This window comes from Toxorhynchites rutilus, chromosome 3 (assembly GCF_029784135.1).
Source record: "Toxorhynchites rutilus septentrionalis strain SRP chromosome 3, ASM2978413v1, whole genome shotgun sequence".
Taxonomy (NCBI): domain Eukaryota; kingdom Metazoa; phylum Arthropoda; class Insecta; order Diptera; family Culicidae; genus Toxorhynchites; species Toxorhynchites rutilus.
The window spans coordinates 256,027,157-256,040,397 of NC_073746.1; the positions used below are offsets into that span (position 1 = coordinate 256,027,157).

The 13,241-nt window shown below is 38.7% G+C and overlaps 1 protein-coding gene across 8 annotated transcripts in view; it reads right to left on the reverse strand.

The window, feature by feature from the left end:
* LOC129775103 (tyrosine-protein phosphatase 10D) overlaps positions 1-13,241 on the reverse strand; it is a 61,450-nt gene that overhangs the window by 13,552 nt on the left and 34,657 nt on the right. For 6 of the 8 annotated variants that reach the window (XM_055779364.1, XM_055779371.1, XM_055779366.1 and 3 more), the window contains 4 exons: positions 8,527-9,052; positions 8,017-8,061; positions 6,768-7,868; positions 5-436 (listed from right to left, as the gene is read on the reverse strand). In XM_055779364.1, coding sequence (XP_055635339.1) covers positions 5-436; positions 6,768-7,868; positions 8,017-8,061; positions 8,527-9,052 — 2,104 coding nt within the window. The remainder of the gene's footprint in view (positions 1-4; positions 437-6,767; positions 7,869-8,016; positions 8,062-8,526; positions 9,053-13,241) is intronic. The other 2 variants (XM_055779372.1, XM_055779367.1) reach the window with 1 other exon arrangement.

Sequence of the window (13,241 nt, forward strand, 5' to 3'; positions counted from 1 at the left end):
TTACTCGTGCTGATTTCCGAAATATTCTTGGTAGAAACTTGATCGGGGAACTCCGTTGGCCACCAATGTATAATGTATGTCTCAACTCGGCCTTCCGGGCGAGGCCATTCGAGGGTGATGTTGTTTGAATCTACTAACGGTGCGATGTTGGATACCGGGTTCGGACGTACCGTTTGATTGACCTGCTGTGGATTGGGACTCTCCACCCCATAACTCACCGTGTTGACCTGGATGGTGTACTTCTCACCGGGTGTCATATCCGTTACGTCAGCTTCTGTTGCCTTCACCGAGGGCAACCTAATCCACTGTTTTTCACTTTCCGTTCGGTAACGGATAGAGTATTCGGTGAACTCAGAACGCTCCGGAGGCTTCCAGTGTACAAGAACGGAATTGCTGGTAACTTTTTCGATTGTCATATTGCGCGGTGGGTTTGGATCTGGAAAAATATATGTCACAGTTAATCCAAATGTTTGAATGGCAGATCGTGAATATTTTTGACAGGAGGTGAGATAGAAAAGTACATAGTAATTTCGAGCTTGACCTCGAGTTTGGGTAGACTTTACACTTCGTAGTTGCGCTCCGTGATTGGCTTGACCCAGCGAAAGCAATCCATTCTCATTGTGCGGGTTTCGATAATCCGAACTTTCAATAGACAATAACGACGCCGGTCACATCCTTACAGTCACCAGGGGAAGGAAGATAATATCAGTATGATATTCGTTGCCAGAGGTGAGAGGATTATTTCCAGTAATGAGGGGTAGAGATCAGCATGATTATATATCACCATTATATAATTATAAATCTCAAAAATGGAATGTGCTTTTATATGCGATGGCGAAAAATTTCCTAGAGTAACCTGAAAAGATCACTGAGATACGTGGCGTAAAATAATTCGGAATACCCCTTCAGGAATCATTCTTTGCCTACAGCTTCATGTAATCGGACGGATACTGTGCGAGTTTCCGTTATTGTGATGGAGTACCGTTTGCTGTAATTTTATTCCTGTTCTATTTTTTTTATCGCTCGTTTTTATCTCACTGTGGATTAACTATAGGCAACACCAGTGAGAGAAGAGAATTCAACCTCAGCAAAGGCTGGCAAAGTAACTGGTTTTTGGGTTTCGTCGAATAATCGAATCATCATTTTATTGGAGTAGTGTGTCGGTGGTCAATCTCAAACAATTTACTGTCGTCAACGTGAAGAAGCGCCTCAGACTACTCCTTAGTTATTCACGATCATCTCAGCACGCGATCAAGTGATCGATAAGCATAGCTGCACTGGTGGGCACATTAAGATATTTTCAAAAATAAATAGATTTGAAAATTTAATAGAATTATGATTTTAGCAACAATATAATTTTATATGACTACCGCATAAAAATGGCAGAGGGTGGGGGATCTTCTAATACGGATATCTCTTACAATGAAACTATTGACTCCTCCTCGGTTGCTCAAAAAGCGAACGTTAAGTCGCTCAAGTGCGAAGATATAAAAAACCTTTGCACTCATCCCCCTAACGCTTCTTTTGGCACTCAACCCTCGATCCCGTATTTCTCATCTGTTGCTGCCGATCCAACTGAACCATATACTTCGTCTCCCCCCTCTTCTATATGCGCTTCCACCCTACCCTTGGTCTTACCCTCCCACTTCACGCGAAAACAACAGTGGGGCTGTCTCCGCTACATGTGGAGCTTCTTCTTCTAATCAGAAGAAGCATAATAAAATACCATGTAGGTTGTTTGCTTCCGACCAAAACCAAATGGAAAAAGCCTTAACGTCAATAAGATAATGAAAGATCTGGACAGATACATTTTGTCAAATATATATTGGAAATTTGTAATTTTAATCCTCCCGCTGAACATCTTTCAATTGTTTAGAGTTGATACTTCTGTCAGTGATTTTGATGTCTATTTTGAGAGCGATCTGTCATTTAGTTTGTTCGCAGCGTCATTAAGAAAACTTTTTCTTGCTTTTGCTTTTATTGGTCAAAGATATTGTGTGTTGTGTTTGGAGTTGCAAAAAAATTTTCTTGTGCTGAAATGTTGAGAGTGTTGCAGAATACATTTGGTGACTCAAATATGTCGAAAACACAGGTTTATGTACAAATGGTACAAGGCATTCAAAGACAGTCTAGAAGATATAAATGAGTTGCCACTTTAAGGGCGACCATCCATCTCTTCATCTGATGAAAACATCGACAAAATAAAAGGAACGGTACTCGGAGAATGGTGAATTTTAGAGAGCTAGGCCGTGAATTGAATATCTCTCAGGAGTTTTGAGCATGAGAAAAGTTGAGCCAAATAAGCTAATTTTTTTTTCATCGCAATCAAGTGACTGGAAACATGCTTGAACGATTAAATTCTGATCCCACGTTCATCCAACCTATACTGACTCTGGCGACGAGACATGGGTAAATGTCCAGAGATGGGCAAAAGGTTCACGAACGGTACGAAAGAACTAGTTCGCCTAAAAGAGTGAACCAACGGTCGTTCCTTTTCAATGAACGGTAGTTCTCACCACGAACTGATTCCGAAAGAACGGTTTGCGAACGAACTGTTTGCGAGTGAACTGTTTGGGAACGAACTGTTTGAGAACGAAGTGTTTGCGGGCGAACTGTTTGCGAACGAACGAGTTCAGCTGAACTGATTGGTGCTGGACGGAATGGATAAATATAACAAAACGCTTGTAAGAAAAATAAAACGATATTGTCATTTATGAGCAAAATGCATGTAACGCAGGGTTTATTGACGTGGGACTACGTCTAACCGGAATATATGGAGGGTAAAATGAAAACCTAAACACAGAACATGCAGGAAAAAATGAATGATTTCGAATTGTTATAGCTCGAACATTTCGTGCTGGATAGGAGAGATGTTTGCATCACTTGATAGGGAATATTTCTACGCATCTATCGCAACTAACAAAATGTTGTTTTTCATTAGATAAACAATTGAATAACTGTAAAATATTAGGCGTTATCTAAACGCCCTAACTGCATCGTTTTGATTGGCCCGATTTACGGTTTCCCTAACACAGCCATCAAAACCAAGCAGCCTTGGGGAAATCGGCATTGCAAATACATGAAAGTAGGGGGACTTTTGTTCTCATCGAAAAATGTTCCCTAACACAGACTTTAAAACCAAGCAGCGAAATCGGCATTGCAAACACACGAAAGAGCCTAGAGGCGAGTGAACTGAAAAGTTTAAACCCTCTTAAAGCCAAAAAGAAGAAAAAGAACACACGAAAGTAGGGGGAGCTTTTGTTCCCACCGAAATGTGTTCCCTAATAGAGATTTCTAAACCAAGGTGCCTGGAGAAATCGGTATTTCAAATTCATGCAAGTCGGGGGTATTTTTGTTCCGACTGGAATGTGTTTCCCTAACACAGACTTCAAATCCATGAAGCGTGGGGAAATCGGCATTGCGAATTCATACAAATCGGGGGTATTTTTGTTCCGATTGAAATGTGTTTCCCTAACACAGACTTCAAAACCGAGGTTTCTGGGGAAATCGGCTCTGCAAATAAATGTAAACTGCGAGTACTTTTGTCCTCGCTTGCCTTTGTGCAGAGTGGAATATGTCTGTCCTAACATGATCTTCTAAACTTAGGAACCTGGGAAAATCGTGCAGCCACTAGAAGCGAATGAACTTCCCAGTTTCAAGCAAATTCGAGATTCGAGAAATATGTACACTTTTGGGATGTAAACTTCAGAGGGAAATGTAAAATAAAATAATCGTTTGATAATATTTTTTTTGTCTTTATTGGAAAGATTTTCAGCCTTAGGCTGGTTCATCAAACGTTTGATAATTCTTCCGTACATATATTTTGTTCTAGTCATCATACCAAACGTAAAAGGTCCGTCATTAAATTTACTTGTAACGAAGAACAATCAATCACAATAAATGAATTGACTTTACACGGCATTTGTTCATTTTTTTCACTCACAGAGCAAATATATTGAACTCAATTGAATTTGGAAACTGTTTCATTCAATCAAGAATTTAATCAATACAGACGAATGATTGCTAAGCTAAGGTAGTTCCACGTGAACCTTGCGGTTATATCATAGATATAACCCACTCATTTTTTTTTTGTTAATGTATACTCAATTTTGTGTTAAAACTAAATGGGATTTTCGTAGTTTTGAAGGCAAAGCTATATATTTTCAATTTCATGTATTCTTTCAATTTCGCGTAATATCTATATACTTCCTGATTATCAGAAAAAAACTGGGGGAAGCTGGGGCGATTCATGAATTAGGTAAACATAAAATCTTAAAGTTTGGAGAAAAAAGTTTTTTCTTGCTTACAATCCATTGTTTGGCCTATTGTGTGTACGTGCTATCGTTATTGTTTGTATGATTGATTTTTAGTGAAAATCGCTGTTGAAATATGAAATATGATCTTACATGGAATCTTTGTGTTGTCCAAACACAAAATATGAAAAATTGCACATATTTTTTTTTCTCTATTATAGTGACTTTCAACACATTTCGGCTGGTTCGTCACTTTTACTTCCTTTTTTGCAAGGAAGTCGGGAGTGAGAACTGAACTCGTGATCTCTGCGTGAGAGGTATGGATATTACCACTACGCCAGATCGCCTCCACATATATCTCGGGGGTCGAGGTTTTATTACTTGATGTGACATAGGGGTGAGGGGGGTAGCCGTGATCGTTACGTAACAAAATTCCATTTTTATTCCTGAATAAATTCACGTGCCCCTAGCTTCGATTCTGAGACCAAAAGAGGTGTGTTTCTTGAGCCAAAATGATAAAGCACGTGTTGTAATGGGCAGTAAGCATCTCGAATACTGCGTTAATCTACCGAATAATGATTTTGTCATGGCTGGAAAACATAAGCTTATTCCGTCTATTATCACAGGATGTAAAATAAAGCTAGGACACTTCGATCTTGCTGAAGTTGTTCTATGTAGTGTTCCAATATACGTTGCAGTTTGTTCAGGAAGGCACTGTTCTTCGAACGCTATTCCTCATGGGATCGATTTTCAAAGTATGTGTGAGCTGCCTGAATTCGAAATTATTTGGTACCGAAGAATAATCAAGCCAGTAACCATAATTAATGTGGATAGAGCACCAGACGAGAACCCTCTTTTTAAAATGGTCGTAGATATTTTCGATCTATTATTTTAATCAATTGAATTTTGATGCAATATTAGTTGCTACAAATTCTCCAGCACGCAGTGCATTCAACTGAGTTGGATTGTCTCTCTTTTCCGGCAGGTTAAATACTTCCTCGTGATCATGAGGGATCTCACTTGGATAAAAACTCGAAACAAGGCACCCTGCATTTTAGTATGTGTGAGGTGCGTGAAAGACACAACGTCACAACGCAGTTGACAGTATAATAGTGATGTTGATAGTATATACTGGCAGCACTAGTGAGCCATACATTGGGCATCATTTCCTCTCACAACAGACAACTGTCGAGCCGGTAAGTTCAAAGGACAAGTCCCCCCAGTGAAACTCTATTTTAATTTGCCTACAAAACCGAGTGCAGCGGAAAAGTGAAATCAGGTCCCCCTTGTCTTCCGTGGGAGTAGTTATCCTTTGAACAACACAGTACTCGAGGGGATATCAAAGACTCCGAAGGTTCCTGTTTTACCGTAATGTACAATTTCCCAATCGGGGTTTATAAAGCTATCTGACATTGTGGTAAAATCTCCACGTTCTCCAACATTTCCAAATCCATCAGACTCCTTTGTCACCGCAACGCTTCTAATAGACATTTTTGCAACAATTGACATGACCTTCCTGATGTTAAATAGCAATGATGTTCACGAACTAATATCATTCCAAGATATTAATATTATACGCATGGATCATGGTGAGCAGGACCCTACATTTTTTTAAATTGATACATCGTCGCTCACTAATGATCGCATTTCAATTTACTGCAAACTCATGCAGACTGAAAATAATGCTACTCTCTCTTCACGCTCAATAAAGAGAACATCACTTCACCTCTGAACAGTCTCGTTTCGTTTCACGTTCATTTGTTTCATTCTTCATATTGAAGCGAAGTTGTCAAGTCGTCAAAGAAATTTAGAGTGTCTCACATCGAACGAAAGTGTCTTTAATGAAAATGACGTTGTGAAAGGATGTGCAGTATGTCAGCCGGCGCAATCAGTTATAGGCACTAGGAACAACACGTGTACCTAAAACTCCTGCTAAAACAAGTGCTCTTGATTTCACGTTTTACCCGAAGTGGAGTGTGATCCAGGACCCCAACAGTAGTGATCACTTGTCAATTAAGGAAAATTCTAGAAATTTTGTGTTTCCAATTTTTTTTAGACATATTACCCGTCAGTGATGAATAATATATGTGGTTCACATTAATTTCATGCGTACGAAGTTATAAATATACGTAATATTACATATGTTTAATAATAAAAATACTTCATAATACGTACGAACACATTTAAAATTATTACTAAGCACCAAAAATTAATTTAAGAAATTTCTAAATACAATCATTTGTACCACGCAATGCTCTAAACATTCAAAAATAATCCTAAATTTTGAAACACCAAAAAATTTGAATTTGTCTTGAATTTTTTTTTGACGATTTGTTGCGTTACATCATAGTAAGATAAATTTTGAGATTTTTTTTCATATAATCATTCCCAATTTATTGACGGGGAACTTTTACTTCTTACCCAGCTAGGCACTTTATAAAAAAAAATATTTTTAATCTACTCCAAAAATATTCTCATTGTTCATAAAAAATTTATATATTAAAAGGTACTCACAAACAGCCTGGAAGTATGAATGCGGTTCGCTTCTTAGCCCGTGGCTGACAGCGAACACTTTAACCTCGTAACCAGCTCCTGGGTAAAGATTTGTAAAAACTAATCTAGATTCGGTGGTAAGTACAGTTTTGCCGTCGTTTGTATCGTTACGGGTGTAGGTGACCTCGTACTTTTCCTGTCGCGAGTTTACATCACTTTTCCAACTTATGTTCAGTCCTTCACGAATCGACTTCAGATCTTCGATTATTGGCGACGATGGTCGAGTGACTACGAAAATAACGGTTTCATTTGATTCCATCTTTTTTGAAATGGCCTGAACGGTGACAGAATAGTTACGCCCCGGTAGCAATGATTCCAGAGGAAAACTTGTTTTGTCGGTATTCATTGTGCTAGCGTCGCCGTTATTGGTTTCCAGTTCGTGGTAGCTGATTTTGTACTCATCCTGTGTGCTAACATCGTCGGGTGTCCATGAAATTGTGATGATACTAGTTTTGCTGTCAGTAAAGGAGTAAAGGCTCTTTACTGGCAATGGTTTGAGCGTAACTTCCCCGGTCGCTGGCCATGATGTTACCTTCCCGGATACTGTTTTTACAACAACCTGATAAGTTTTACCGGGATCGAGATTGTCTTTAAATTCTAGCCATGCCATATTCTCATTATCATTTCGTAAAACCGCTTGTTGGCGTCGTGTGGCTGAGATGGACACTTGGTATTTGTCGAACTCACTTGCTCCCTTCGGTGCTTCCCACATCACCTTGAATGAATTCTCCGTTATTGCTTTTTTGTCGAAAGTTACATTCATTGGTCGTAGGGGAACTGTCCTATATTGTGCCGTTGTTGGGAGCGAGATTTCATCTTCGGACATCGTCTGTACAGATATATTGTATGCTCGACCTGGCACAAGTCCTTTGAACGCTGCCTGCGCTGGACCGGGTGGTTCTCCCTCTTTCTGTACATATAAAACACTACCCAGCGCATCGGGTGGCTCAATCGACACTTTGTAATGGGTGTAGATTCCCGCGGGATACGGCGGTTGCCAAAGTACCAACAATGTTGTCTCATTGCGGAACCATACGATGAATTTGCCGGGTGTGTTGGGCTCTGCGTGAAGCAAATGAAAAAAATATGTATATTTATTTGGAAAGATCAGTGACTGAAGAATACAAATTATACATAGAATTATTCCGACAGTAGACAAAACATTTCACCCTCTAAACATACATGCAAAAGATTTAGTAAACAGTATTACCTCGCAGAATTTTAATATCCAATAGATCTTTATGGCGATAACGTTCTGCGAAACATTGTCCCAATAATACGTGTGAATTTTTGTTAGTGTAGCGTGAGTTTTGAAGTTTACCACAAGGAATTAGAATGAGAAAAGGAAGAAATAAAAAATCGTGATTGGGTTAATTTGTTTGACATTATCTGTGTAATTCTATATAGCGGAACGCATATGAGTAATATAAACGAATTTGTGTAGAGGCATTTCAATTGAAACATCCGTCCAGTCCTGCGCTCTCTCGGGGAAGTGTGTACATTGCGTGGCTCCTCATTGTCCAGTGTCCTCATCGTTCTCGTCTCCTCATCTTTCATTATATTAGATATACCGTCGCATACGCGCATACGTAAACCTTGAGCGCTAAATTAGTGCTACAGTGAAGTTAGTTGAAAATATACCTTCACCACTGTGTGAGAAACTGGGTTAGTTGAACCATATTGCTTCCAGATGTGATGATCGCAAAATGGAAAGACTTACTTGTCGTAAAATTGCGACTAGTATATGCAACCGATTCTTTGCCATCAAACACTGTGTACGCTTGCACTTGATAGGTTGCACCCGGTGTCAGATCTCGCAGTACATGTTGCAATTGACCATCCTCGTTCGCAACGGTCTGATTCGTGGCGAAGTTGTCCGACAGTCCAAGTATTTTCAGCTTGAATGCCGAGTAGTTACCCTGCGAGGGAGGACTCCAACTGATGATAGCACTCTTCCCTGACCGTACCGCAACGGACAGATTAGATGGCGGATCCGGTGCTGTTGTGATGGACACCGTCCACGTCAGCCAATCTTGGAGTGTCGAATTTGTGTAGTATAACCAGAAGTTGTACCTGGTGCCCGGTAAACCGTTGGAGAATTGAATCTCATCGCCAACGTCCCGCGATGCTATCGTCGCATTCGGGGCCGGATTTCCCACTGGTGGAAAATAGTCCAGGCGGTAGTAGGACTCATCGAGACCTAGATTACCAGGGATTTCTATCACGAGATCAGCACTTTGACTAGACTGTAAAAAAAGAGAAAATCGTACGATGAGTGAAAAAGTATAGAATAAAATTGTTGTGATTTTCGGTTTTAGAATTGGAAAATTAACAGAGCAATTTGCAATGATAGATGTACATCTGTGAAAAAATTCTCATGTAATGTTGAATTATCATATTGCCAGCGTTTCTTTTTATCGTAAGTATGCATATCCGTTTTCATCTTTTCTATCGTGGATAAATTAATATTTCGAAAGAAACGCAATAAAATTATATGACAAAAAATAAAATGAAATGATTTAATGAATCCTTCTCAATATGTTCCGATGTTAAGTACTGTTATGATTATATTTCAACAACTTGTGAACTATCCGTTTAATAAAGACATTTTTACATTACAGAAAAACCTGTTTTGTGCGCTTTTTTGATCGATTGTTATGTGTGATTTTCTTTTTTTTGTGCGATCTTTAATATGTATTTTATCGTACTACATAGGTACTGTGTCAGCCAATTACCAGTCTCATGCTTTGTTCTATCAATACAGAAACCATTAAATTATCCATATGTAAGGTTCCTGGTTCCTGGAGGGATATCAGTCTTTGTTCGTCGCTTTCGTGTGCCGCCCTCATCAACTATTCTCGTTTAGAATTGAGGAATTCCTCGATTCCTGTGTTCTCAATTCTTTCTGGTGAACTTGGAACATTTGAGATGTTCTTTAGTAGCGGCTTCGCAGTAATCGGATTCTTTGAATCCCGAAATCAAGTGAATCTTTTGATTGTCTTTAAGGCTTTCAGATGGCGGCTTCATTAATCCGGGAAAATGTGGCTTCTGTAAAGTTGTCGCTAAGGAAACGCTTTTCTCCTTATACGTGCGAAGAATTTGCCTATAGGTAATTCCGCTTCGTCGGTCCGAAAAAAGCCACGTCTAGGGTCCGTGTAATGAGCGTTGAATTTTGAGGATTGCTACTAATTGTGAGTGTATTGGTGTATTTTTTGCATGTACATTGCTGCTTAGTTGTGTATGTTCATTTTTTTGCTTGACTCATTCTCACCCTCATTCAGCATAAATAAGAGATTATTTCGAAAGTGTTGAAATTCTCATGTTAAAACGTTTATCAAGATATTACTAATAGTTTTGACTCAATCTTACCTTCATGACCCATTCTCATCCCCATCGACGGTACGCTTAATTTTTGTTCTTGAAAGTGACGATAAGGTGGATGGATTCAATCGATAAGAACTTAAAATCCTCCCAATTTCTCCAATTACACCCAATAGAAAAATATTGGGCAATTATGCAGCGGAAGCTTGAGAAGACTGGTAAAACGACAGATCACCAGATTCTGGAACAAACTTGCCAAAGAATTTGGCATTCCCTCCCCGAGATATGAGTGATTGTTTTGTATGAATTCTCAGTGGACAATGGTTTATGGGATCTGTGTTGGGCTACCTATAACCAAGATCTTGTAATGCTTCCAGATTGACACATAATGTCATATTAATAATTATGTATATTTAAAAAAAATCATAAATTTTTTGTTTTTGAATTTAGAAGAAGAATTTAACTCCTCCATAGTAAGTTCGTCACCTAGCGTGATTCGGCAGAGTTCCTTGTTCATTTTTGATAAATTTTTGAATGAAGGTCAAACATTGTATGTAGGCAACTTTTCAATGATACAGTAATATTTTTTTTATTTGATGACGAACGTCATTGACTTGACAACAAATGACAACAAAAACACATGAAAATGTCATATAATATGGGTTTCGTAAGAAACAGTAGAACAAACTATCCGAAATATAAATTAGAAAGAAATATAGTAAAAACATTATATTTTCATGATTTCGATTTTATCATCATTCTATATACCCTTCTTTATATTTAGGTACCTATTCCACAAAATAATTTTAAAAATCATATTCAATTTGAACGAGAATTGTGTACCCATATCTGGGTGACGGGACTAATGCCGTGTTAAGGCTAAGGAAACATTTTTCCATACCATCATATCTGCATGTGCATGAGTTTGTTCCGAATTCGAATTCTACATTCGTCTGGATTCAGCCTCATAAAATGCCATAGAATGTTTTTTACTTTATGTGGCTTTTTGATCACAATGATTAACAAATATTTAAAACTGCAGATAGAATACTGAATCAGGGTGGTCTAAAAATCGACTTTTTTGCGATGATTGTATATAGTCTTCCTTTTAAATGGTGCTAACATTTTCAACCTGTTGCCCCACGATTTAATTTTTTTTACTATAAATTTCCTATTTATTCTACCAAAACTTGTCATTATAATATTAATTTATTTTGAGACAAAATTTCCGCACGAGATTCATTTGCAAAAAACATGTTCCTCCGTTACATGGTATACATGTTCGATACAGAAAAGTGAATTTTCATTCATAATTTTTATTTCCAAAGCGTGTTATTCCAGCTGAGAAATTAATGTCTTTCACTTCACACGAAGGGACCGCGAAGCTTAATTCTACAACGGCGAAATTCAATTGGATTAACAACGATGCCATTGTGGCTTTCTTTTTTCTTCTTTTTCAACGCTAATCATGATGATATTGTAGAACATATGAGAATTCCATTTTTCGAATTTTCCGACCTTCCTTCAAAAATTTTCTGATATTTCTCTCCGCTATATTGATCTATGGGAAGAGACGAATACAACTAAATGAAGACGGTTCAAATCGAACGTTTCCCCGGGTTTTGCGCATACCAACACTTCTGACCTTCCATTTTTATTTATTTAGATAGAAAATATAGGAGTTCAATATTTCGCCTGAAAATCCATTTCCACTTTCGAACAAAGAATTTCGCTATCGCAACATCGAATGGAATAATTACGTTTATTATGATGTAATTGTAGAACATACGAGAATTCAATTTTTAGAATTTGATCTTCCATTTTATCTTTATCGATAACAATTCATTATTTTTCAAAGTTCATTAAAAATTTTCAAATAATTAATAATTTTCATTCGTATGATATCGTTCTATGAAGCTATGTAATCATTCCACTTCATATTAGGCTGTCAAAAAAGTCCTGCGGTATTTCCGTGAGGTGTCGTTGTAAGCGCGTAGTTCTAGTTGTATTCATTGTATCGAGTCATACTATAGCTTGTTGGAAAGGCGCTATAATATAGTCCTTGACAGTGTTTTGTTTGGTTAAGTCGTTCGTGAGTTATAATGTCGCAAATATGGAGCAAAATAAAGAGAAAATCCGACATATTTTACAGTACTACTATGACAAAGGCAAAAATGCATCTCAAGCTGCCAATAAAAATTGTGCAGTTTATGGACCCGATACAGTTTCCATTTCCACCGCACAACGATGGTTTCAACGTTTTCGTTCTGATGTAGAGGTCGTCGAAGATGCGCCACGCTCCGGAAGGCCTGTCGTCGAAAATTGCGACAAAATCGCTGAATTAGCCGAGAAAGACCGGCATAGTAGCAGCCGTAGCATTGGCCAAGAGCTGGGGATAAGTCATAAAACCGTTAAACCATTTGAAGAAGCTTGGATTCACAAAGAAGCTCGATGTAATCGCTGCTGAATCGCTGCTGAATCGCTGCTGAATCGCAACAAAATCGACCCGTTTCTGAAGCGGATGATGACTGGCGATGAAAAGTGGGTCACTTACGACAACGTGAAGCGCAAACGGTCGTGGTCGAAGCCCGCTGAATTGGCTCAGACGGTGGCCAAGCCCTCATTAACGGCCAGGAAGGTTCTGCTGTGTGTTTGGTGGGATTGTCAAGGAAAAATCTATTATGAGCTGCTTCCCTATGGCCAAACGCTCAATTCGGACCTGTACTGCCAACAACTGGACCGCTTGAAGGTAGCACTCATGAAGAAGAGGCCATCTTTGATAAACAGAGGCCGCATTGTCTTCCAACAGGACAACGCCAGGCCACACACTTCTTTGGTGACGCGCCAGAAGCTCCGGGAGTATAGTCCGGACCTTGCACCAAGTGACTACCACCTGTTTTTGTCCATGGCGAACGAGCTAGGTAGTCAGAAGTTAGCCACAAAAGAGGCCTGTGAAAATTGGCTATCCGAGTTTTTTGCCAATAAGGAAGCGAGCTTCTATAACAGGGGTATTATGAAGTTGGCATCTCGTTGGGAACAAGTCATCGAACAAAACGGCGCATATTTGACTTAAAACAGATGATTGTAACTAATTTTATGAACAAATGAAAATTC